This window comes from Sus scrofa, chromosome 18, assembly GCF_054392235.1.
Source record: "Sus scrofa isolate SSC_HxYL_T2T_F1_AM1 chromosome 18, Sscrofa_HxYL_maternal_Yorkshire_Landrace_v2.0, whole genome shotgun sequence".
Taxonomy (NCBI): domain Eukaryota; kingdom Metazoa; phylum Chordata; class Mammalia; order Artiodactyla; family Suidae; genus Sus; species Sus scrofa.
Genome location: NC_139400.1, coordinates 32,582,281 through 32,609,545, shown reverse-complemented (window position 1 = coordinate 32,609,545; position 27,265 = coordinate 32,582,281). Strand labels below are relative to the sequence as shown.

Genomic DNA, 27,265 nt, shown 5'->3' with positions numbered 1-27,265 from the left:
CAGCATTTCAAATAGGTGGGAGAAAATGAACTGCTCAATAAATGGTGTTGAGACAACTAGCCATTTGTAAAAATTTAACAGTAAATTTCTACTACCCTTGGTCTTCCAAAGTCACTTCCAGAAAGATCAAAGATAACAGGTACAAAATAAAACCGTAAAAGTACTAGGTAAATGTGAATAAATATCTTTGGAATTCTGAGCTAGGACAGTATTAAATAAAAACCTGACATAACAGGAAGATTATTACATTTAAAGAGTACTCTTGTGGTGCAGGAGGTTAAGGATCTGGCGTTGTCACTGAATTGGCTTGGGTCACTGCTGTGGCAAGGGTTCAATCCCTGGCCTGGGAACTTCCATATGACACAGGCATAGCCAGGAAAAAAAAAAAAAAAGAGAGAGAGAGAGACATAGAGATAAAGAATATCACAATTAGCCACACAAAATTTAAAACCTATGCAATGACCAAAAATACCAAAAATACTTCTGGCAAAAGATAAAATGACGAACCACCAAAAAATACTGTAATATAAAACTCTATTCCTAAAAGAGTTCAAGTCACTAAGAAAAAAACAAATAACCCAATAGAAAAATGGTCTAAATACAAGAATAGGCAATTCATGGAAGAAATATAAATGACCAACAGATACAACTTCACTAAAAACTACAAATCAAACAACGAGATTTTTTTTTGACCAGTGATGGCCAGTGAAACTGTCAAAAGCAAAAAAGGGGAGTTCCTGTTGTGGTTCACTGGAAACGAACCCAACTAGTATCCAGATGACACAAGTTCTATCCCTGGCCTCATTCAGTGGGTTAAGGACCTGAAGTTGCTATGAGTTGTAGTCTAGGTCTCAGAAGCAGCTCAGTTCTGGCATTGCTTGTTGCTGTGACTGTGGTATAGGCTGGCAGCTGCAGCTCCAATGTGACCCCTAGCCCGAGACTTCTATATGCCATGAGAGCAGCTGTTTTAAAAAAAAAAAAAAAAAAAAAAAAAAAGAAAAGAAAAAGATTTTAAAATCCTAGGATGAATGTGACTATACAGAGGTTGGTAACAACTGTTTTGGAATACAATGCAGTGGTATCAATTACTGTTTTTTTAATGCCCATGCTGACTTCATTTCTTTAAATTTACAGAAGTATTTGGAAAAGATACATAGAAATATATATTTGAGGAGTTCCCTGGTGGCCAAGTGGTTAAGGATCTGGCATTGTCACTGCTGTGACTCAAGTTCCATCCCTGGCCTAGAAACTTCTGCATGCTGTAAGCATGCCTCTGCCCCCCCAAAAATGTATTTGAATGTTTTCATTACAGCACTGTTTCTAAAGCCAAAAACTTGAAAACTAAAAATATGGGTTGATCTGTGTCTCCCTAAAAATACACTAAAGTCCTAACTCTATCTGTGAATGTGACCATATATCCAAAGAGATTCTTTGCAGATGTAAACAAGTTAAGATGAAGTTATTAGGGTTGTCAGTAATCCAGTGACTGGTGTCCTTATACAAAAAGACAGAGGAACAGACAAGCAGAGAACATGCTTTTATGATTATATAGGTAGAGACTGGAGTGATGAATCTATAAGCCAAAGAATATTAAGGATGGTGAACAAATGCTAGAAGCTAGGAGAGGCATAGGACAGATTTCCTCTCAGTGCCTCCAAATGGAACCAACTCTGCCAAACCTTGATTTTGGACTTCTAGCCTCTAGAAGTGTGAGAGAATAAATCTGTTTTTTAAGCCACGCAGTTTGTGGTACCTTGTGACACTAGCCCTAGGAAACTGATAGAGGTTAATGTTATAAGACATACATAAAATATAGGATGTAGTAATGAAAAGGATGCAATGGATATAAATGAACATGGATGTATTTGAAGGATATAAAATATAAGTGAAAAGTTGCAGAACAACATGTATAATACCATTTTTCTGGTAAAGAGAATATCTTGCTCCTCCTTTGACTCCTCACTGAAATCCATCCTTTTCAAATGCTGATCAAGCCAAATATGGGCTAGACTACTTCCCTCAGTGATCCTGATGTGCACTGACACCTTCATAGGTCTAATTCCACTCCTAAGGCCTAAATGATCAGCACTCTGGCAAAGGAATCCAAAAGCCCTAACCCTATAATTCTACTATCAAGCCATTTTCACAAGGAGGTTCTGCTGTCATCTTGAATTCACAGAGCCAACTAAATATTACCATTTTTTCTTCACAATGTTTCTAGAATATAGCCTTGGAATGGCAACTAGATTTCATCTACTGTGAACTTGGACTGACTGGTAGTAGCTGCCTGTAAGAATATGCTGAGTATTATTCAAAAACCACATCATAAGGAAGTAGAAAAAAAGGCTGTGAGGGATAGATGGTGTCTGCCATGAGAACAAAGGCCAAGGATTTACTATCCTTCATAATCCATTTTCTATTCCAGATGCTGCTCAATTCAGGTTCCTTAGCCAAGCCAGGTCTGGTCCTCAAAGACAATGAAAAAGTGTTTGGTAAACTTTAAAGTACTACTCAATTATTCTTATTATGAATAATAAGTTCCAGTTTTCCCCATTTCTAGATCCTTACTATCTGAACACTTTTTGAATTAAAATCTTTGTGTCTTCTCTCTAGCTAGGGACTAAAGCTCAACCCCTAGGTCTGGCATTCAAGGTCTTCCAAAATCTGGCCTCAATTTATCCTTCAAACTAATTATTCATGATCTCCTCAAGTAAATACCACATTCAATTCTAGCCAAGCCAGTCTATTCAATATTTCCAAATACTCCATGCAAATTTTCTACCCCAAACTTGCTCACATATTTCCCTACAAGTGAACTGAGCTGCTTCCATGCTCTGACATAAATTCTATAGGCCATTTATGGTTCTCATGTTCAAACTCCACATGACATATTAAATCCCACAGTGATATACCTATTTCTCCTATTATTCAAATCTTTATTATATGCTGGCTTGTAAAACATTATCTTTTTGTGCTTAATTTTTGTCTTTCCCACCTAGTTAGTAAACAACTGAGGGGTAAGGACTAGATATTCTTTAACCCTTCCATACAATCCAACATCTGGGAAGGTGTTATATACTCAGTTAAGTCCTCAATTCTTGATCATGATGATACCTTATTAATAAAAAGAGGAAATCACTGGATTAACTTCATTCACTGCATATAGATCAATTAGCTCCTTTACTATTACGAAAATTTCTCAGATATTTAGGTATCTATCATCTGATATTTTTACGGCATCAAAAGTATTAAACATACCTGGAAGGAGTATTTCACTTAAAATTTCTTATTTCGGAGACAAAAAAATAGTCTTTTTGCCATTTTCTTGGGCCGCTCTCGTGGCATATGGAGGTTCCCAGGCTAGGGGTCGAATTGGAGCTGTAGCCACCAGCCTACGCCAGAGCCACAGCAACGCGGGATCCGAGCCGCGTCTGCAACCTACACCACAGCTCACGGCAACGCCGGATCCTTAACCCACTGAGCAAGGCCAGGGATCGAACCCGCAACCTCATGGTTCCTAGTCGGGTTCGTTAACCACTGCGCCACGACGGGAACTCCCGGAAACAAAAATATTATAAACAATGCACCTTTAACACTTAAAAATACTAGATAGTTTTAGCTTCTCCAAACCTAATATGAAAGTTTAACTTTAAAATATTTGTCTTAAATCTACTGTGTATTTGTCTGAAGATAATTTCAATCCCCTATTTTCAACAGCACTTAATATTCCCAGATGTCTTTCATATTTCCATTTTGTTTCAATTTATCTAGTCTTTAAAGAGTACTCATTTTACAGAGACAAGATTTCTATAGTAATCTTCACATCAAGTGAAAAATAAGTTAAAAAACAAAACCACCATGGCAGAAGAACAAAGGGCCAAGGATACTAAGGAGCAATTAAAGTAAACTAACAAATAGGCAGAGTAATTGAAGCATGAAATTACTACAACCAACATTACTCTACACCAGTTACCTGGTCTCTTTAAAAAAAGGTCATAAATTCCTTTATGATACTTTAACTCCAAAGTGAACTGATGTTTCCTTTCTTCCTTCCTTTCTTTCTTTCTCTTTCTTTTGCTTTTTAAGGCCGCACCCACAACATGTGGAAGTTCCCAGGCTAGGGGTCGAATTGGAGCTGAAGCTGCAGGCCTACACCAGAGCCACAGCCACAGCAACGCAGGATCCAAGCCCTGGCTGTGACCTACACCACAGCTCATGGCAATGCTGGATCCTTAACCCACTGAGCGAGGCCAGAGATCAAACCAGCATCCTCACTGTTCCTAGTCGGGTTCCTTAACCACTGAGCCACGAAGGGAACTCCTGAACCGATGTTTTCTAATTAATTTCACTTGCCTATATTAACACTATAGTGATGCCATCCTCCACTGTTCCTAAGAATACTGAGATCTAGATACAATAAATAAAAACAATACATTTTTGTTACACTATGAGTATAGTTATTAAGCAGTCAAATATATTCTAATTAGTAAACAATACTTAATACTTAAAATACTAGATCGTTCAGTCACACACCAATAAGAATTTTACTTACAGTTAATAATATATATAATATTAATCTGGATAAGAATGTATGAACTTGTTTTACTTCCAGAATCTAGAGTGAAAATGAGCTCTATTAATAAGGCTGAGTTCTCACCTATTAGATCGAAACTATGACTCTTAGGATAATTTATAATGAAGCTGAACTCTATCTGCTCTTTTTCTTTTAGGGCTGCGCCTGCAGCATATGGAGGTTCCCAGGCTAGTGGAGCTATAGCCATTGGCCTGTGCCACAGCCACTCGACGTCCCAGGTGCATCTGCAACCTACACCCATGCCAGATCCCAGCAGCCTCTGTGACCTACACCACAGCTCATGGCAATGTAGATCCTTAACACACTGAGTTAGGCCAGGGATTGAACCTGCCTCCTCATGGATATTAGTCAGATTAATTCCCATAGAGCCACGATGGGAACTCCTCTATCTGCTTTTCTAAACTTCCACTTTTAGTCACTCTAAAATAATCAAGCCAGTTCACTATACATTTAAAAGTAAAAACTTAAAAAAAAACTTATTCTTAACTTTAGATAATAAGCAATAAAAGGTAATTCCTACCTATCATATCACTAACACAATTTCATGTAAGGAATAAGGTTTTAGATGGAATTGGTTAACAAAAGAGAAACTTTAGGATAAGTCCATCTTAATGAAAAGGCATACTTCCAATAAGCAAAAAATTCCTTGTAATTAGAAGAAATAATTATTAATAATTCAAAGTTAGTTAACAGGTGATTATTCTACTATTAATGCTTTTTAATTCTGTTCATCCTGGTCTTTTTAAAGTAATATGCCTATTAAATTGAGATGCTAAGAAAAAGGTGAGTTAGAAATAGGAATTTGCAATGAGATGATTTGAGATTATCTACCCTGCACTTAGATATACACTATCTTCACTGTGCAAAACACACATATGTCAAGGTTAACAGAGGGCTAGTTTTAGGGTGTTTTTTGTTTTTTTACTGCTAGAGTCCCTGGCAACTAGAATATTTAGGATGATAGAACATTAAAGGTGGAAAGACTGTGTTATCTGTCCGATCACTCATTTTCAGATGAGGAAAGTGAAGTTTAGGAAGGTATCGATTCTTATTCACATTCACAATTAACTGGTGGCAGAGCATGGCCTAAACCCCAGAAACTCCTAACTCTTACACCAGTATCCCTTTTTTCCTCTTCAGTCAGCAGCCAGAGGGGCTAAGTCTGCCCAGAAACTCCCCAAAGAGATTCGTTCCAGCTTCTGTTTAACTCTTAATTTACATACTTCAAGCCAAAGTGTTAGAATTAAATTACCTAAATCAAAACAAATACAATATAGAGTTCAGGATTTTACAATAAAACTTCCCTGCCAGTACCAGAAATCTAAACCATGTAATGCACAGTATTAATGACAACATTCTTTCACATGCTTCTCAAGACTCTCAGAACACTTTATAAGCAGCAGGCATTATAAGTGGTTTATTCACATTATTGCATTATTCTCTGAAATCCTTGACTAAGCCCATTTTACAAATCTAGACACTATGGTTCATATTTGTTAAGAAATGTTCCTATACTACAGAGCTAAGAATAACAAGAAACAGGATATACATACCCAGATCTGCTAGATTCATCTATATCTCCTCCTGTGCTTATAGTTCACTGTGTATGACACTTTTGTATTCACTGTTTTCCTCTTTACTAGACAAGGTTGCCTTCCCATCTTTGTATATTCCAAATCCTATGAATTTTAACCTTCTTCCTCCTTCCACATTACTCAAGGTTTAATAATTCCTAGCCCTAACTTCCCACTGGTACAGCCTTAATTTAGGCTTTCTTCAAGACAATGATCCAGGTAGGCATCTCTCCTTCTAAACCTATTTAAGAATTTAGAATAGAAACAAAGTAACTGTTGGACAGCTACTGCTACCAGCTATATTAGTTCAGCAGCAGAATTAAATCACTTTGTTCTAATAAATGAAAACTTAAGTCCAGACACCACTAACAACCTCATCAAGCAATGAAAAATGCCGAAAGAACTCCTGAGGAATAACCAAGTTACCTATTATAATTATGCAATCAGTAAGTATTCAGTGATCTGCATGCTAGATGTTATAAAGATTATAGAAGACTATGAAGGCATTAGGTCTAATCTTTCATAATTACATACAGAGTGGGAAAAACAAGCAAACAAAAAAGAATATAAGCAAGGCAAAACAAATGCTGAGGAACTAAAAGAAATAAGTTAATAAAAATGGCTTTTGAAAACATCACTACATCTAGAAATAAACCAGGTGAGTATGCAGGAAATGGTTAATAGTCAACATCACTAACCCCCAAACCTTTTGGAGTTGTAGAGGGCTGGTATAAGGTTTTGTTTTTCCCAACCCTTAATTTTTTGCTTATTTAGGAATAAATGTCTTAACTCTTTCTGGCAAGATATATTCTTTATAGAAAAGAAGTTAAATCATACTATATGGAAGGCAACAGAACTACATAACAAGACTTAATAATCTTGTTTTTAACCCTTTTTAACTGTTCTAAAAAAATACTACCAAAAATGAATTGCATCATTACTGTTAACTTCATGTTAAAGTACATAACGTATATTTATACATTACATGTAACTTTAAATGAAATCTCAACTTTCATAAAATCTTTTTTTTTTTTTCTTTTCTAGGGCTGCTTCCCGTGGCATATGGAGGTTCCCAGGCTAGGGGTCCAATCGGAGCTGTAGCCACCGGCCTATGCCAGAGCCACAGCAACGCGGGATCCGAGCCACGTCTGCAACCTACACCACAGCTCACGGCAACGCCGGATCGTTAACCCACTGAGCAAGGCCAGGGATCAAACCTGCAACCTCATGGTTCCTAGTCAGATTCATTAACCACTGAGCCATGATGGGAACTCCACACAAAATCTATTTTTTAAAACTGTAGTAAAACTACAGCTTTATTGAAGATTCATCTTCTCCATGAAAACAATCACCAACCTAGAGTCTCATTAACATCTAAGCATATTTCTGGATAATTCTCTTCTGGTGTTTTTATACCTATGTTTCTCCCAATTCCCTTCCCTCACGCCCTCTATTTAAGGGGGACAAAATCTTTCTGGGGTCTTTTTGTCCTTGATCCCACCAGCACTGCCTTAATTCAGACCCTCATCACATTTCATGCAGACTATTGTAAACACATATCTGATCTCCTTTGCCCCCACTCTTACAACCCTCAATTCACCTGTTATACCACCTCCACCTTTCTCCCCAAACCTTCTAAAAGTCAAATCTGATCTTGTGGTACCTCACTAACTAGTGCAATGCTCCCTCAACTCCATCTCTCTCTTATATCTATGAAATATATATTATCTTAAGTGCTGGACTGAAAGGGATTGATTTAACTGAATTTAACCTTAAATCACAAAATATGGACCCAAGGTTAAGGGAAAACCTATTAACATTTCCAATGTGCTTCAGGAAATAGTGGATTTCAGCATTGGTTCTCAAACTGTGATACAAGTTAGAGCCTCCTATAACGCTTGCTAGAAATGCCCAAATTCCCCTCAGACTTGCTGAATTTGAATATTAAGAATCTGGCCTAGCCATACGCATTTGTAATAATCCCTTCAATGATTCCAAAGTACACCTAAACTCCAGAATCCAAGCAGAAACCCTCCTTGGCCTATAACATACTATTAGCAGGTCCCCTGGCTTCCCAAGGTGTTTCATACCTCTCTCTCATCAACCTGCAGATCTCTGTATGGAGGGCTGACTACAAGGGACAACTATATCTACTAATCTTAAATATTCAGGTATTGCCCATTCTAAAAGCTTTTACTCATCTTCTATTTTGTTCTCCCAAACCTTTATAAAAATAATAGAATCCATACCTTTACAATATAGTCCTTCAAATTATAATCCACACAACCACTCCATAAGACAGTATTCTTAATTTAGGGGAGAAAAAAAATCAGTTTTAGGACGGGGCGGAGGGGAGGTTAAGAAATTTGTCCAAAGCGACCATGAGTTTGAGCCCCATCTGCTGATCACAACCAGGATATTTTCCACTGTGACATGCAGCCTCTTAGCACTCTGAAGTATTGACTTACTCATCAGTTGACACATTTGTTTCTCTTTTTGGACATCCTAAGCTCCCTGAGGGCAGGCATCAACCCTGGTTTTGGCCTCAACATTTAGTTACTCATTAAGTGTCTGCTGAATGAAAGAAGGAATGAAACTCCTTGAGAGCAGTGACTATAAGTACGCCTATTTCATTTCTTGAATTCTTAAATTGAGCTCTGAATACACATCTTACTTAATAAATCTGGTCTGACCTGTAAATCTCATTGCTTAATTTTTTTAATGAGATATATTTCAGTACTGTACAAAAAACTGCACAGTCAGCAAAGGAAGGAAAATAAGGTTGTTCCAGAAAATAAAAATATCACTCTTTATTTTCTAATAATTGGAGATTTCAAATATTAAAGTTAATCTTTGCAACCATTTCATACCACAAGAGCAGGTAACTATAATAGTGTGGTTCTAAATGACAGAAATCCCAATGGCAAAGTTGATTAGTAATAGATGACATAAATTGAGCACTGGGGGTTCTCATTGTGGCTCAGTGGTAATGAACTTAATATCCATGAGGATTCGGGTTCAATCCCTGGCCTTGCTCAGTGGGTTAAGGATCTGGCATTGCGGTGAGCTGTGGTATAGGTCACAGACAGCTCAGATCCCGCATTGCTGTGGCTGTAGGCTGTGGCGTAGGCTGGCAGCTGCAGCTCCTTGACCCCCCCCCCCCCCCAGCCTGGGAACTTCACTAAAAAGAAAAAAAACAAAACCAAAAACAAAAAAACAAAAACCAAAATGCACTGAGTACTGACAGCTTATTTGCCAATCCACCTACATTAACCACTAAGCAATAGCATATTTTTCTATCCCTGTATTCTTCAACATTTGTCATTTTTTGAAACCAGTAAACATAACAGGTAAGCACAGAGTCAGTATACCTGTTTATAAATGTAATGTCCTTCCTGTCTAAACTGAATGTGTCTGGTAACTAACACATAGTACAACTACTTCCTTTCTGACACAGATTACATAGCAAAAGCAGTAAACCAGCAAAATTTTAAATTTTTTTCATTTGCAGACAATGAATGTTACTTTCAAAGTATTGGAGATTTTCCTAAGTTGAAAATATGCAAAAACTAGTGCTCCTTTAAGGATCTTATACTTTAATTTTATCAGTTTCTGGTGTGAAAAAAAAAGTGACTATTCCTTTAAAATCACTTTTGGAAATAAATCTATAACAAATAAGGAAAAAACTCTTCTAAAACAACATGATGTAGTGGAAAGTACAATAGACTGGCCATCAGGTGTCCTGGTTTTCTAGTTCTGGTTACATTACCAAATTGCTGTGTGACTTAGGGCTCACTGGCTCAGTTTTCTCACTTGATTAAAAAGTGTGTGGGGGAAGTAGGGGGCTTGAATGTCTTTACGGTTGTTTTCCAAATTCTAATTTTAAGCCACCCTACTCATTTTATTCTTCTACTCAGACCTAACTTCTGAAATATGAAACATCTGAATTGAATGCAATGATTCAATCTCCTACTGGATGGCACAGGATACAAAGGGTAAACTATAAAGTTAACAATTAATTTGGTAACTTCTCAAAAATTGTCTAATCTTAACTTCTTAAACAAGCAGGTGTCCTCTGGATCCATTTAACACTACTAAGAACAGTTGTAAAAAGTACATCTCTGTTGACATTTCCCTTGGTAGTTCCTGGGTTCCAGTGGCACATACTCTGCAGGTGCTCACCAGGAGAGAGGGGAGTAAGGGACCCAAACAGCGTTTCAACAAACTCAATCACGGTTCAACCCAGCCACTGCAGTAAGATGCAGCCTGACAAGGCCTCCACCATAGAGCAGAACCTCCCCACCCCCAGAAGTGCCAGCAGCCAATGTAATGAATGCTTCCGTCAACAACACACATTCCCCTTCCCACAGCAGAACGGCTCGCTCCCAACCCGCCATCTGGGGTTGGAACAGGCCGCACAGCACCAGCCTAAGAACCATTCTCAGACTCCAAAAGGCCAAGAACGGCAGGAGACCGAGATTCCCCTGAGCTTGGTTGCGGGAGAGCAGCATCTCCTACCAATGCAAAAAACGAAACAAGAGGAGAGAGAAACCAGGCCTGGGCTAGACTGCTGGAGAAATAAACCTTGTTCCTCTCCAATGGGGAGCAGTAGTAGTGCTTCCTGCCCTCGTTCTGAACCGATGCACTCGACTTCACTTCTTCCTGAGAACCTCAAGGGAGATTAAAAACCACCTTATGGGTCGTTTCATTCATATTTAGGCTTCAGTCCCCGATCTACATACTCCTGAAACCTTTGGCATTGTGAAAGAAGGTGCCCCCAAATCAGGCCGCAGGAGGATAAACTGGGGCCAGTACAGGGGCCCAACTACTAAGATCAAGCAGGTCCTGCAAGAAAATCCCCTTGAGAGGACTGTTTGTAAAGTTTGAGCCAGCAGCCAGGACACGGACCCGGGCCCGGCCAAGCTGGGCTCCAAGGCAGGCCTGCAGAGGTGACACTTCCCTGTTCCCAGGACAGGTCCGGGAGGTGGCGTCCGGCCGCGCCGGCCCGCACCCAGGAAACCCGGCCAGAGGGGGCCGACACGGAGACAGGGCCGCGAGAGGCCAGGCCTGCAGCCCGATCCTCCCCGCGCCGCTCCCGCCTCCTTCCCCACTCCCACTTCCCGGCCCTCCAGCCCCGGCCCAGGAGGCAAAGTAGGACGCGGCGACACGGATCTCGGCCACTCACCACACATTTCTTGCCGAGGAAGGTGAAGAGGGACTCGTTCTCCTGCGGGGTGAGCAGCAGGGACCCCACGTTGGTGACCCTCCGCGGCGGCGGCGGCTGCTGCGGGCCGGAGCTCATGGTTTCGCCGGCAGGGTTGGGAGGCCAGGGCCGTCTCCTCCGGCGAGTGGGCGAATGCTAGATCCCCTTCTCGGTGACAGGGGCGGGAGGAGGGGAGTCAGAGGCGCAGCATCTCGCAGCTCCTCTGGCACGGGGAGGAGGCCAAGGGAAGGAGGAGCCGTCGGCGGACCGCGCTGAGAAAGGGAAGCTCTCTGCTCCCGCCCGGCCAGGGTCTGGCCGGATGGTCGTTGTCCTTGCACTCCGGCGACTGCGTTAAACTCCCAACTCCTCCTCCAACCCTCCTTCGGCGGCGGCGGCGGCCGCACAATCCAACATGGCAGCGGAGACGGGCGAGACCACAGGACGCAAGACGCGGGGGAGCGCGCCGGAAACGCGCGGCTGCGGGCCGGCCCCCCCTCCCGCCCCCACGCCGCGGCTGGCTTCGCCGCGCCTGCCCGAGGCCACGCCCCCTTCCGCTGGCGGGCGGGCTGAGTTTTCCGACGCGGGGCGACGAGTCGCGCGCGGGCTCTGGCGTCTGGTCTCGCTCCTCTCCTGGTCTTGTTCCTCTCCTGTTCTCCGCGGCAGCTCTAGGAGAGAGAAAACGGCTGGTCTCCGCGGCCCAGCTCTGAGCTCCTCTTCTGCGGACGCACACCTTTGAGAAGCGTCAGCGCAGACCCAGGTCCACCTCCTGAGAATAGCTCTTATTTCTGGGGCGCGGCGGCTGGGCGTTCGCACTGCTTGTCAAAAAGGTTGGAATCTGGAGACGGAAAATAGGAGAAAAGACGCCCTCGTTTGTGCTCCTCGCCGGTTTCTTCAGAGCCGCAGGTGCCCAGGGTTTCTCCAAGTTTGTGCAGACTTCAACAGTGGGAGTGAAGGAACAGGCCTCTCCCAATGTTATGAAAGAGAGACCTTGCTGATTGGATGTTCCCGAAAAAGCAGACGCACTTAGAAGAGATTTCTACTCTGGCTGGTGTGTTTCGTAGGATACACTTATTAGTAACGTTTAAATTCAGACTCTTTTTCTCTGAAGGGTATTCCACACATTTTCCTTCGTTTAGTGAATTGGAAAATATTCCTTTTCCCCTCCTCATCTTTTCTTTCTCTCAAACTCCGAAGACCTCGTTTTCCTTTTATCCAAAATGAATGTGCCCATTTTGGGATGTCCCCAGGAAAATTCATTATCTTGTATATCATTGGAAGTAAATCTTGGGACCTTCAAAAAAAAAAAAATGCCTCAGAATATTGAAAGCTACCTGGGATAACCCCCTTTGTTCAGTAAGTTAAATACTAAACAGCTGTCTTAAGACGGTGTTTTGGAATATGGAAATGATAAGTAATACCCACTGCTGCGATTTATAGAGTAAGCATCCGACTTCTCCACTTTAGAGAAATTAGCATATGTTGCATCAGCTTTACCATCATGTTTGTTTATTATTCAATTTCAATTAAAAAATTACCCATATCAAACTTAAGACATTTATGCCAGATAAAATTTGGTAAAACTATTTGATTAAAACGTTTCTGAAAACTCCCAGTACAAATCTTTGATGTACTAAACAGATTGATAAACTGTTATCGATACATTTTGAGAATATTACTAAAAATTAAAATTTAAGCTGCTCTTAATGAAATTAGCTAAGTAGGAATAAATCTACAAAGGCAAATAAGATCATATAGTCCTAGTAGTCCTTGCATAAAATGTGGATATTTCTAAATTAAACTTGATGAATAATAATGCTAGGGGAAAAGGTGATTTAAATAAAAGCAAGCAGACTTTTTATAAAATAATTAGGTTTAGAAAGGCAATAGTAGAAATGAAAACCAGGAGTTGCCCCTGAATTATAGAGCTAACAAAATAAACTTTGAAGCTAAATCAGTTTGTTGTATAAAAGTGAGGTTCCTGTGAATTAAAGCTTCAGTGACAGTAGAAAATATTACATATTCTTGAGTAGTAGAAATTAGAGCCCTAATATTTTCCAACCTGTGAACCAAAAGAGTTAACAAAAGTAGAGGCTTCAGATAGGCCTCAAATGGAGTTCTTGTTCTGCCATTATACCCTTATGGACTTTGGACAAGTTGCTTTTCTGAGTTTGTTTCCTCTGAAGTAATTTCTGTTTAATAAAGGTGTACAATAAACAGAAGTAATCAAACCTACTTCAAAATTACAAAATTTATAAAGATAGCATGTATAAAGTACCTGATACAGAGTGGTTGCTCAAATACTACTTGTCTGTCATTGACCATCATAGCCTATGGTCTGTTCTGCCTTCCCTTAACTAAGGTGTGAACAAACATTCAGTTGATATGTGTGTTTTTACCTTTGTTCTATTTATATAAGCTTCCTACTTCAAAAACTGTCCTTCATATTCAGAACTCTATATAAATTCTTCAAATATATCATGGTGAATTGGGTCACAATTTCTTTGTTAGAATTTCTAATTAGGCTATATATTATGTCACAGAAGCTGTGTATACCAAAAGTACAAAACTTTTTAAAGCTATAAATCTAGAGACAGAATCATATTAGTTTCTAACTAATAAAACCTGAAAGATAGCAATTTTTAGCCCAGAAATGCCAGCTTTTAAAACTTGCAGAATACAGAATATTTTGAAGATGGGAGAGAGGGACGTGGAAAAGGACTGTGAAAAAAGAGCTGTAAGAGAATAGATGAATGGACGGTAGCTATGGGTTGAGGAAACTGTCCCTGCTAAGACTGGTTGGGTTCCAATCACTTCCTAACCTTTTGTTAGCCTAGACTCTTTTTTGTTTTGTTTTGTTTTTCTTTCAGGAAATTTTATATATATCATCTATTCTAAATGTATATTTCTGACTGTTTGTCCTTGTTCTTTTTTCTTTAGAAATGAAAATGGAAGATTATAACCACCATAGGTTTTTTTTTTTCACAAGTTCAAAATGTTTCTATAACTTTTCCCAAAAATTTTAACTATGATTTTGTTAACAAAATTGCAATTTAAGTTCTTATTTTCTACCCCTTTGTTGTTATTTTTGCTTTTCTCTAGGCTTTCCCCCCCAACATTTGGTTCTTAAAACTTGGAAAATGTAAGCATGAACATTGCATTGGAAATAGGACTTCCTTACTCTCATGAACATGTGAACAAGCAGCATTTGGATATCCCCCCCTTACCATGCATACAAGGATTCTATTTTTCCACATTCATCCTGATACCACGTACCAGCTGTATTTGTTTCAAAAGTTTTAGCAAGTCCCCTTCTTCCATTCTTGATAACATATCCTCTATTTGGCAGAACATAAGACATCTTTCTCTCTGTTTTCTTTGGCAAGTTACTTTCTTATCTCAAATTCTTTTCACTCGGATTGAGAGACTGGATTTGATCCAGGAAATAAGAAGCATTCTATTTCCCTTCACCTAAGCACCTTGAAGTTTGTAAGCTAGGTTAAGAATACTGTAGAGATTTTATTTTGCTATACATATAAAATGCATAAGCTGTATTCAAATGTCTGTGAATATCACTGAGTAAGGCATTCTTGTTTAATTTCTCCTGCTTCCTTTTCCTTGACTCAATTAGATTTTTTCCTAGGCCTTTTATTTTCTTCTTTCTTTGCTATGATACTTTAAGGTAAGGTCCTCATTTTAACAGAAAGAGAGTAAAATGAGAAAATGAAAGTAGCTTATTTATGGGAATAAGGGCATATTTTTTAGATGCATTTCCTGCCATTACCATTATACTTTACCAATTTCTCCTGTCCTGGTGCTTTATTAATCCACTTTTCTTCTTTACAAATGTCATTGTTTATGTGCTGTTACAAGTCCTCTAAAACACCCTGTTCCCCTTGATAATGTTAATAATTTAAAATGTAGTGACACCCTTCATTGTGGGGAATGTAGAGGTAGCTGCACACAGGGATCTGTGGCATTCAGCAACCTTTGTAGTCATAAGTACCAGTACTGACATGCTGCTTCCCTGGGGGCAGAGCTGAGTTACAGAGATAGAACAACAGCAAACCCGGATACTGCAGGGGCGATGAAGGTCACTTCCCCATGCAACCTCCAGTTGCCATGGGTGTAAGATATTCACGTTGTAAAACATCTCTCCATGTTTATGAGAATGTTGCGTATAGCAGTGTTTAAAAGAATTTGTGCTAGTCCTTGTTCTCCCAAATTAAAAGTTTTCTTTTTCATCAACTAAAATCTTGAAAAGTAAGCTAGTAAATGATAAACCCCTACCTTCCCCATTAAATTCATTTTGAATGCAAACCTCTCTGGGGCTTACTTTTTTAAAAAAGTAGATAGCTTGTTTACAACCCATTCTAATTTCTTATTGATCTTAATGCAAAATTGAATTCTTAATTAAGCTAGTGACTTACCAGTAATAATTACTAGCACTAGTTTCCAGATACCTGATACATACCTTTATTCAAGAGATGATTTGAAGACCTATGTGCATTATAGTTCACAAGATGCAGCTTACTGGGTTTTGGTTTTTCACTGCTCATTAACTTTAATGAATATTCAGAGGCTCTCAGGTGAATTATTCTAGATGAGAGGGAAACAACATTGGCTTCTTTATTATAATGTGGCTCAAGGTCAATCTACATTATAGATGAGTAGGCAGTTTGGATTCTTGTGATGATTTGAAGATGCCACACGTCCCCACACATTAATTGGGAGGAAGCATATAGACTCTTCTTTCTACGTATAATTTTTTTGTAGTTGTATTGATCAAGTTTGTTATATCTATGTCAGTAATTTTTGTGTGCATTTTTATTCCTCTTTCCTACTTCAGGTTTATTAGTAGTTCATTTTCCATTTCAAAGTTGAAATCCAGGCTTATTCATTTTCTTTATCTTTTTAATTGAGATTTAAAAAAAAGTGATTCATTCACATGCTCTAAAATATAAAATAGTATTACAAAGCTTGTAACAACAACAAAACCCAGACACTCCGTGCTTTCTTCTTTATCCCCATATGTTCTCCCTAGAGTCGACTGCTTTGAACTGTTTCTTTTGGTATTTATGTATATATTTCTAAATAATATGCTAAGCTACTATGTATTGATTGATCAGTTTAAAGCTTTATCATTCTAGAACTATAAATGTAATAAATTCATTGAGTAATATAGAAAAATAAACACATTCCTCAGAAGAAAAAAATTTAAAGCTTTATCTATTAACTTCTCATTATATATGATGGGGATTTATTTCTCTTAAACTACCACTTCCCTATTTCTCCTCCCCCAATATAGTTATAGCACAATTTGTGTGTAAATCATTATCACATAGAATAATGTGTTATTCTCTGAGTCAAATATTGCACTATGAATATAGTATTTACATTCTTGGACTACTTTAACTTTGCGTTTATTTTCCCTTCAATGACTTCCTCAAATATTCTTTTATTTAATTGTTTCATTTCTTCCATATATATCTATATATATGTATATAGATATATATACATATATATAGATATAGATATAGATTTTTTTTTATGGCTGCTCTCGCCACATATGGAAATTCCTGGGCCAGGGATCAAACTTGAGCTATAGCACCTACCCAAGCCACTGCAGTGACAATGGCAGATCCTTACCCACTGCACCACAAGAGAACCCCTTCCAAATTCTTTAACAATTGTAAAATTTCACCTCATACTATTATTTCCCAGTAATCAAATGTATCAAGAATCTATTAGATGTACTTCTGTTGTGCTTGTGTGTTTATTAGAGACCTCTCCCCTAGGGCCCTCTACCATTCTTTTTTTTTTTTTTTTTTTTTTTGTCTTTTGTCTTTTGTTATTGTTGCTATTTCTTCGGTCGCTCCCGCGGCATATGGAGGTTCCCAGGCTAGGGGTCTAATCGGAGCTGTAGCTGCCGGCCTACGCCAGAGCCACAACAACACAGGATCCGAGCCGGGTCTGCGACCTACACCACAGCTCATGGCAACGCCGGATCGTTAACCCACTGAGCAAGGGCAGGGACCGAACCCGCAACCTCATGGTTCCTAGTCGGATTCGTTAACCACTGCGCCACGACAGGAACTCCTACCATTCTATGTTATTCTAAGCTATTGCTGTCTTGACCATGTGACTGTTGTCTGGGATTTCCCTTCACCTCTTTTCTGAGCTGAGCTCTCTATTTCTTTGTTAACTATCTTGGTTTATTCCCTTATTTTGGTAGTATATGTCCATCAGAGACTTCCCTAGAAAAATAGAGAAAGTAATACATTTTTGAGACCTTGAAGATCAGATCATGTCATGTCTTATTCTAATCTCCCAAGTGGCTGATAGTATAACAGGGTCTAGAATTTCAGATTAAAAACCACTGTCCTTCAAAATTTGAATTTGATTTCTGATCTTAACAATGCTATTGAAATATGATGATGTTACTCTGATTCTGATTTTTTGTGTGTGACTTCTTACTAGCTTTAGAAGTTTTTAGGATCTTCCGTTTGCTCATGGAATTCTGAAATTTGATGATGTACCAATAGTGAGATCTTTTTATATTCATTGTACCGAGTATTTCAAAGATCTTTTCTATCTAAAAACTCATGTCCTTTAGTATGGCAAAGTTCTCTTGTGTTACTTTCTCATCATTTTCTACACTCAGTTTTTCTCTTCTCTTTCTGAAATGCCTGTTGGTTAAATGTTAGACCTCTTGATTCATTCTATACAACTAGAAACTACATCCACATTTCACTCCGGAACTGTACAGCAAACTCTTATCTGTCATCTCTGGACATGGACACCATAAATCCAATGCTAAAATTAGGAACTGGAAACTAGAACTCTTCTGGGTTTCTAAAAGCTATATATTTCTGCTGCCATCTTGGCCATAATGGATTCCTTGTACCACCTGCTTCTTTCTGTGCTTTGAAATCACAGTTGCCCATGAGTTGTCTGTTTAGAGAAAAGTCACAAACCTGGGCCCTAGCTGCAAGAGAGCCTGATCTTTCAGGTTCAGCTTTAGGGATCTGAAGATTTATAAAGTCAGAAATTTCCTGGATGAGTAAATAGGATGAGTATTTATAGGTACTCAGCAACTAGTTAATTCAGTTAGGAGAAGATGGCAAGGGACAGTAGACCTTTATGACATTAAATGACTGGAGAGGAGATCTTTTTAGACAAAGCAATAATATAAAATATTAGACGTGAATAGTACTTGTTTTCCAATTTTTTGAAAGTGATAGCATTATGTATAATGTATTATATGTGTATTATGTACATACATTACATATAAGTATTATACAACTTGTCTCTTGGGAGTAAGCAGTCCTTTTTATAGCATTTTTTTTTTTTTGTCTTTAATAAGAACTAGCAATGTAATTTTTCCTCCGAAACTAGGTTATTTGCCCCTTGAGAAGTTGATAATGGTTGAATGGATTAGTACTATAATAAGGTCATACATTTTGATGTCATTTATCTGTGAATAGCTGTTTAGCTGATCTGTTAAAGAAGATTGTAGTATGTCATTTTAATATAGCATAATACATTGTCAAAGCCAGTGATATACAGATTTTACATTTGGAAATTATAATTATTTTTAAATGTCTGTTTCTTCCATTTTTAATCTTAAGGCTCTCCGAGAGCTGAGATCTTGTCTTCTTCATCTTAGTATCTTCTTATTCATAACATTGAACCTATGTGATATTAAGTGTATTCTTGTAAACCAAGTGATCACTTCTGATCCAAGGCACAATATATGAATGTTTTTCAAACGATACAAAGATGGACATCCTATGGAGGCAAGTCAAGAACACTAGAGTCTTGTCCAGACTCTGCTACACAGTACTAAGCATGTGATATTCTGAGAGCACTTAGAGAAAAAATACAATCTGCAGAAGTCAGCACACAACCTAATGGGAGCAGAGACAGGGATTATAGCTAACAAGTAGACAGGAATGACAGCCACCTTAGATGGCCAGCAAGTTGATGAAAGTCCAGAGCATGGAGTGATTTTTTTTTTTTTTTTTTTTTTTTCCCAAGCAGCCTAAGGTATCCAGGGCCCCAGTTTGAGAGGAGAAATGTAGGGTATATTGTTAGGGATTTCTGGAAATAATAGTTTTTAGCTTGATGCAGTTGCCAGAACAATAAATCAAGGCTTGATTTAGTCTGGGAAAGCAACTCTGTAAGCAAAGACTAGAGTAAGAACAAGAACCAGGACAAAATGCAATAGACTAACATCCCTATGGGCCTGAGGAGATAGACGAATAGTTTTCAAAATGTGTATCCTGACCAGTAGCAGTTGGGAACTCATTAGAAATGTAAATTCTTGGGCCCCACTTTGAGTCAGAAGCTGCATTGGAAATACTGGGGGTAGCCCTCATCAGTCTATGTTTAAAAAAGCCTTCCTGGTGATTATGATGGACGGAACTTCATGAGGATCCAGGGGATTAAATTTACTGCCACCAGCAACCACCTTCTCACCCCCTTGCCCCAGCATATGACAGGTAGCATTATGTGACGGACTATGTGAACCCCATTCCTTTTTTGAGAGGGAACTATAAGCCACTAAAGTTTATTCGCATCTGTTGAAGGCCTAAATAATGTAACTGTAGGTACAATGTCTTCTTTGTCCACATCTGGCAAAACAGCTGCTAGGGCAAACAGGGATTAGCTGTTCTAATCCAGGTTCTCATATTAACTAGCCATGTAATCTTAGTGAAGTTCCTCAACTTTTGTATGCTTCCATTTACTCCTTTGTGAAATGGAGGGAGTGATTTAATGGTTGCTAAGGTCCTTTTCGGCTTTAAAATTGTATAACCGATCCCATGGGAAAAGACATCCAGCATTTTAAAAAGTAATGGGTAAAAAGGCAATACATAAAATAATATAAACAATATGATTTTTTCATATTGCAAATAACCTCTTGGTAGCATAAAAATGAATAGTATATAAGTCTTATTACAAGCCTGCATCTATTGGAAGAGGAATTGTTAAGAATTACAATCCCCTGAGCTTAAAATACTGCTTTTAATTACCTCAGTAGAAAAGAATGGGTAATTGGTGACTATGGTTTTATGGAGGTATTGTTCTAATATGTACCATTTATATTCAAAACTGGATTGTATAATAATAATTGTTAAATCAGTCATGCCTCTCAAATCCCCATGGCTAGACATTAATATTACCAGTTTGTTTGTTTTTTAATAGTTGAACATTCAAATAATTTAGCCAGTGAGCGGTCATGTTAAAATAAGTTCCTTATTCCTTGTTTGGGAGTCAAGAGACCTTAGCAATTATTAGTTCAAACTGCTTATTCACCAATGCCTAAAAATGGAAAAGGCAAAAAGTATAAGAAAACATGTGGATATATTTGGCTTGTTACATAACAGCTGTTAATTAAGTGTGTCTAAACATTTCATTGAGAGGCACACCTAGGTTGAAGACCAGCTCTGCAGTGGTCAAATTACTTCACTGTACCTCAGTTTTCTCATCTGTAAAGTGCAGATAATACTTATCTCATGGGATTGTTGTAGGGAGTAAAATTGAAAAAAAAATGTATGTAGCAGTACCTGCTGCAAAGCCTGGCACTTAATGGTAGCTCAGTAAATGGTAGCTGTTACTCCTAAGTAGAACTGAAGTTCAAGGATCTCAAAGATTCTTGATAGTATTTTTTTCACTTAGCTATATTTACATGTACTTTATAAACATGTGTAACCTGAAAACCCTATATAGAGTATGGAACCAGTTTTTTAAACTTATTGCATCCTCTGTTTTCTCAGTTCTTAAATTTCCAATACCAAAAATATATTTTGTGCCATATCATTAGTAATTACAAATTTTCATATTATTTTAAGATTGAATCCTTAAGTCTTAATAACAGAGTACCAATTTTATATTACTATTTAAATTATTCCTGTTTCTGTTGAGAATTTATTTGTCCTCTAGAGATTAAAAAAAAAAAATCATAATGAATGCTTGTATTGGAGCAAGTCCCTAGAAGCAAAGCCTGAAACTGGGATTTAGGCACACAAAAGTTATTGAAGGAATGTTCTTCAGGAAGGTTTTATAAGGGAAGGGGAAATAGCTATGTAAATGACTCAGATGAAGTCTAGGCTTAGCCTCTCCGAGAGCAGGAGCACTGGAGCATAAATCACTCCACAGAAATGCTACCTTGATGCAAGAGGATCAATCTTCTGTGTGTCATTTATTACACACTCAGCCACTGGCTTTGGGAGGAGGAAGCGATTTGGGTGATGACTCCGATTAGCCAAAGGCAATGCCACATCTCTGGAGAAGGGAGCAACTGTGAGCCCTTAGCAGGTAACACCCAGCATCTGGGAGCTGGGTTCATGGACTGGTCAAGGTGAACTACCAACAGTGTAGTTCCTTTAAGGGCAAGATTTTGAAATCCATGATTTTCCTTTGCACTCACAGCATGCCAAATGATAATCTCTAGGTTTGTATGAGCTAAAATTTGGCTCACACTCTTATGCAAGTCGTGGGCTTTGGTACCAAGAGGAGACATCTTTTGCTAATTCCTACGAAAGCATTGAAGAGACTAGTGACAATCTGAAGCATAAGCTGCAAGTGAAGGTCCTCAATAACTAATCCTAGCAGGGCAAGAAGGCAATACTGACAGGTGTTTAAGGTAAATATAGTACTTGGATATAAATTATCTCTATCAAATCCAATAATTGTTTTTCTCTGCTTGGTTGGCATTTAGTCTTTATTTAACTTGCTACCTGGGATAAGTAAAAAGTAATCATTTCTTAGTCTCTAAAGCACCTAGATTCTTGCCTTCAGCTCCAACTGATTCCAACGAGGAAAATCATAAATTACTTAAGACATTTAAGACAGAATGAATTTAATCCAGGAAATTGTTTTCAAAGGCAATAAGGATGCCGAAAAGCCAAATAGGGAACAATAGGAGCTAAATTAGCAACAATACAAAGTCAACTTGAGGCTGGAGGGGACAAAGGGAAAAGGTAGAACTAGAGTCACCTAGCAGTTGCTGGAACAGCAGTTGGCCTATTCAACAGAAGCTGGGATCATGGGGGGCGCAGGGGCGTTGGGGGCTGGTGGGGGCAAGTCTGCTGTCAGAGGGGCCTGCTGGAGAAGGAAAAGGGAGACATTTTCTGACTTCTGTCTTTCCCCAGTCCTCCAGTCCTGCAAGTGCCTGTCATCGGGTGAACCCAGCTGGAAATCAGCTGATTTGGAAGCTGGGAATTGTATCTGGTAAGAGTGACCCCTTACAGAACAGAACTGAGCAGAGGAAGGGTGAAAAATTGGTTTGAAAGCAAATTCTCAAGGACAAGTACAATATTATTAGCTGAAATAACCTTGGGAGGTTGTATTTGGCCTTCTAAGTTTCCAGTCCCAGTATCTGATTCAAAGATAGCAGTGTATATATGTTTCCAAATTCATTTCCTCTTGGCTGTACTTTTCCCATCAGAATTTCTGCTTATTGCTAGTTTTCAAATCACTTACTGATAACCAGATTCTACATGCCATCTTTACCCTTCTATATTTTCCTATAATAGATACTTATTCTTTTTAAAAGCTGATATTCGTTCTCTTGAGTAATGGTAGCCACATTTATATCTTGTGACCTTACCCTTAAAAAGTCACATCTAAGGTTTTAAGGACCTTCTGGCCATAGAAGACTGGACCAGGGCTAAATACCTAATATCTGCTGGGTCAATAAATTTGTTTCCTGAGATCTGAGAATCACATGTTCTAGATAATAGTATATGCTAATTACATGAATGAAGGACTATGTATGAAAGGAACGTGGGCTAGCCATTTTCTGCTGTGTTCATGAAGGAAGAGAAAGCAATTTTTAGAGAGAAATCAGAATGAAGCAGACTTAAAGGACAAAGCAAAGATGAGAGATCATGTGCTCTCTAGAGTGGGAGATAAAAGGAAGAGAAGCCTGTGCCCCCTTTAGCTTTCTAGTTCCTAGGTGAGGCCCAGTATCAGTTCCTTCTCCTGGATTCTCCATTGTCCTATATAAATTCCTCTTTTTTGGGGTTTATTCCAGGTATTTCTGAAACCACATCTCAGATGGGACTTGAATCCCCAATCTTTCAACTAAAAACTGCACAACTCATCCCAGGACTTAATGAAGCTCAAGTTCTTTATGTCTCAATGCAGAAGGAATTCGGGGAAAGGCAAAGTGATAGGTAAGAAGTAGATTTATTAAAATAGGATGTTTGTGAAGGATACAAGCGGGCAGGAAAGTGGGCTGCATTTTTCTAATCAAAGGAAAAGTGGGGAGAGGGAGAAGACCATCTTCTTGAAAAGATGTTTCAGGAAAATGGGGTGTGAGAAGATAGTCATGTGCAGGGTCTCAGGTGAGTCTCTGGGATGGGCCACCAAGTGAGGGTCCTTGGCTTCTCACAGGAGAAAATGCAAGAGTGAGCCATAGTAAAGTGAAAGCAGGTTTATTTAGAGAGATACACATTTCATAGGCAGAATGAAGTCCACTTCAGAAGGTAAGAATGGCTCTGGAAAATACACCCTCCATAGGCAGAGTATGGATCATCTCAGAAGGCTAGAGTACCTTGGGCTGTGGGCCTGGTTAGTTTTTATGGGCTGGGTAATTTCATAGGCTCATAAGTAGGAGGATTATTCCAACTATTTTGGAGGAGGGGTGGGGATTTCTAGGAATTGGCCTGTGGATATGCTGTGTAGCATGCTAATGTTTATTACAGTGAACATATAATGAGGCTCAAGGTCCACTGGAAATCAAACCTTCTACCATCTTGGGCCTAGTTGGTTCTAACCAGTTTATGTGGTATCTTCAATGGCTATGTCCTTCTTTTCATGGTTGTGCCCTGCCCCCTTCCCTCCTGTCTCATTTCTCTTACTGGCAACTAAAAAATCCTTGACTAAGATAACATCTTAAACTAATTTGAACAAGTGGTTTAAAAATTGTTACATATTTTCTTTCTTACATTTCCATTTTTCCTGCTTTAAAATAGTTAGGAAGATAAAGACAATGGAATGCTGGTACTTCTTTTTCACCTGGATACTCTTTGTACTGAAAACTTTTGTATTTACATTACACTCACTTAGATTGGGACTCTGAATCCATGTAAGAGGGAAGCTCTAATAAGCATCAGAACTGACTTGGTATGATGACTCAACTCCTACATAATGAAGGTATCTGTGTGCATCCACATTATAATGCTCTGACACACATAAGGAGCATGTGTCACCCTGTCACAATTTCCTGTTTTAATGCAAGTTCATACAAATCCCAATCTTATCTTCTTCAGGCCCTCCAAACATGATTGGATTTACTCAAGATCTACAGTTCCAACTGATAAATCCTTAAAGACAACTTGCACGAATTTGAACTCATCTTTGTTGCTAATCTTTCTTCTTCAGGTATTTTCTTGTCTTAGTGAATAACACTGCCAGGTACTCTTTTCCAATCAGAAACCTCAAAACTATCCTGTTCTTCTATCCCTCATGTTGTCCTTGTCCTCTAATCTCCAGCCACTATATCCTGTTGGTTTTACCTCTATTCATTCTCTGTCATCTCTCTTTCATCTCTTCTGCCCATGCCCCAAATCAGACTATCACTGACTGCCTTCCTAGTTTCCTTGTTTTAAATTTCACTGTGCTGCTCACTAGTTCATCCTGCACATTTTTACTAGCAAGTGAGATGCTGATCATGTTACCCTCCCTAAAAAAATTCTTCAGAGATTCCTTGTTACTTAACAGGGTAATACTTAAGCTCCTTCCTTAGCTATAAAGGCCCTTCAATATCTGTCCCTTCCACCTTATTCAGTTTCCTGCTCTGGTAACTCCTCCCCCTGCACTCAAGCCTCATGCTTTACCCTCCATCAGTGCTTGGAGTCATCTCACATCTTATTCCCTCTGCTTGGAATGTTCTCTCTCCTATTTCCTTAAGTCTGTGTGGCAAGCTCTCCTTCAACCATCAGGACAAGGATTTACCACTTTTGTGAAGCCTTTTCTGAATTTCCCAGGTAAGGTGCCCCTCTTCCTCTGTGCCCACATTGAAAGTTGCACACCGTTCCACTATAGCTTAAAATGCATTAAATTTATTTGTATTTATTTGTTTCCTCATTTGATTCTAAGGTGATGGATCCTGTATTTTATGTGCATATAACTCCATATATGTGTATTTTTCAGACACATAATCCCCCATAGCCTAGCACAGATTCTCAGTAAATATTTGTTGACTAGGAATTGAAGAAACATAAAAGGGAAGGGAGGAAAGAAAAGAACGTAGGGGAAAACTAAAGGTACACTATTCAAAGTTCTAAGATACTACTTCAGATTCCTTGTAGTTGTCTATCTCCTTTTCTTCTAAATAAGCTTAGCTCTCCCAATGTGAAATATTTGAATCATGGCTAAGACTTCTGTTCATACCCATTTGGATATAAATGCTGAACCCATTCTCTGCAGCCAGGTAAGTTCCTTCAAAATCCAGCTGTTTTCATTGGAAGATCTTTTGTCAGGTACCAGCTCCTTTATAATCTTACTTCCTTTTCTTTGACACTCCTGATACATAACAATCTTAGAAGCAATGAAAACAAAATTTTCTTTTGAAGGTGGCAGTGACCCTTAATGATAGAAGTGCATTCAGTAATACCACTGTATTGCTTAGGAATTATATGATATATTTAAATAATCTGAATATTTCTACTGCAAAAATGCAGCATTAAAGACTTAGAAGCTAATCATTTTGAATGTTTTATTCAACAATCAAAAAATATATATATTAATCAAAAACATCAATTTCTCGGAGTTCCCGTCGTGGCGCAGTGGTTAACGAATCCGACTAGGAACCATGAGGTTGCGGGTTCGGTCCCTGCCCTTGCTCAGAGGGTTAACGATCCAGCGTTGCCGTGAGCTGTGGTGTAGGTTGCAGACGCGGCTCGGATCCCGCGTTGCTGTGGCTCTGGCGTAGGCCGGTGGCTACAGCTCCGATTCAACCCCTAGCCTGGGAACCTCCATATGCCGCCGGAGCGGCCCAAGAAATAGCAACAATAACAAAAGACAAAAAAAAAAAAAACAACATCAATTTCTCAAGGAAAAATGAACATACTTTTCTTCCTGGAAGTTCCTACATTTTATTTCTTTTGAATTAACAAAGCTATAAGTGATAAATAAAGAAAAGAATTGTGACTCTGAGAGTGAAGAAAGGTGATAATCAAGATATGATGTTGCTAGTGTAGAACAATCTTATTTCCTGAGCAAGTTGGAACAGTCAGTATAGGTAAAGAGAGAAGTTGACAGTATACAATTGTTGGGAATACAGTATGTTAGGATTTTTGTAAGTCAAGGTTTAAAATGTAATCATTAGGTGGGGAAACCGCTGCTCTTAAGACATTATCAGGTATCTGCTGATTTTATGGGAAATATGGTAAGAAAGAGACTTACATTCTCTTACTCTAATATTCTGCCCTTAATTCCCTTTTAGTTTCCATAAATTTCTAAGTAATATATGCTAATGAAATATTTTTTCTTGTAAACATTTATGCAAGTAAAAGAAAAAATAACTTTTAAATGTTTAAATTATCAGAAATGAAGGCTTAAAAGGAAACAACTGCTTTTGTAGTTCATCTTTCTGGAGTCAGCATTTCTTCAACTAATTCACTACAAAAACAGTTGCAGTCTTTATCTTAGTCTTCATACTGATTTAAACCAAGGCAATGATTGAAACTATTTCAGACCTAAAAATAGAAAACAATATTCTCTTCCTGCTTCCTTAGTATAGCTTAGTGTTGTCTCAAGGAGCTCTATTCTCTGGATATGTTCTATCATTCTCTTCTGTTAGGTCAGGTTTTGTTTTTTATAGTTTTACTCTTCCTAAAGCCATTTTAATTTCCTTCTGAAGATAAGCTTTCCAAGGCCAGCTCC

The 27,265-nt window shown here is 38.7% G+C and overlaps 2 protein-coding genes across 3 annotated transcripts in view; one reads left to right on the top strand and one right to left on the bottom strand.

Annotated features, from left to right (window-relative positions):
* Positions 1–11,780, bottom strand: part of WASL (WASP like actin nucleation promoting factor) — a 67,260-nt gene extending 55,480 nt beyond the window's left edge. For both annotated transcript variants that reach the window (XM_021079051.2, XM_003134725.6), the window contains exon 1: positions 11,354–11,780. In XM_021079051.2, the coding sequence (XP_020934710.1) occupies positions 11,354–11,470 (117 nt within the window). In that variant the 5' untranslated portion in view covers positions 11,471–11,780. The remainder of the gene's footprint in view (positions 1–11,353) is intronic.
* Positions 11,781–11,939: 159 nt separating this feature from the next.
* Positions 11,940–27,265, top strand: part of LOC100512820 (hyaluronidase-4-like) — a 72,678-nt gene continuing 57,352 nt past the window's right edge. The window contains exons 1-4 of the mRNA XM_085004770.1: positions 11,940–12,419; positions 22,525–22,603; positions 23,409–23,550; positions 24,649–25,365. The gene's annotated coding sequence lies outside the window, so the exon portion shown is untranslated. The remainder of the gene's footprint in view (positions 12,420–22,524; positions 22,604–23,408; positions 23,551–24,648; positions 25,366–27,265) is intronic.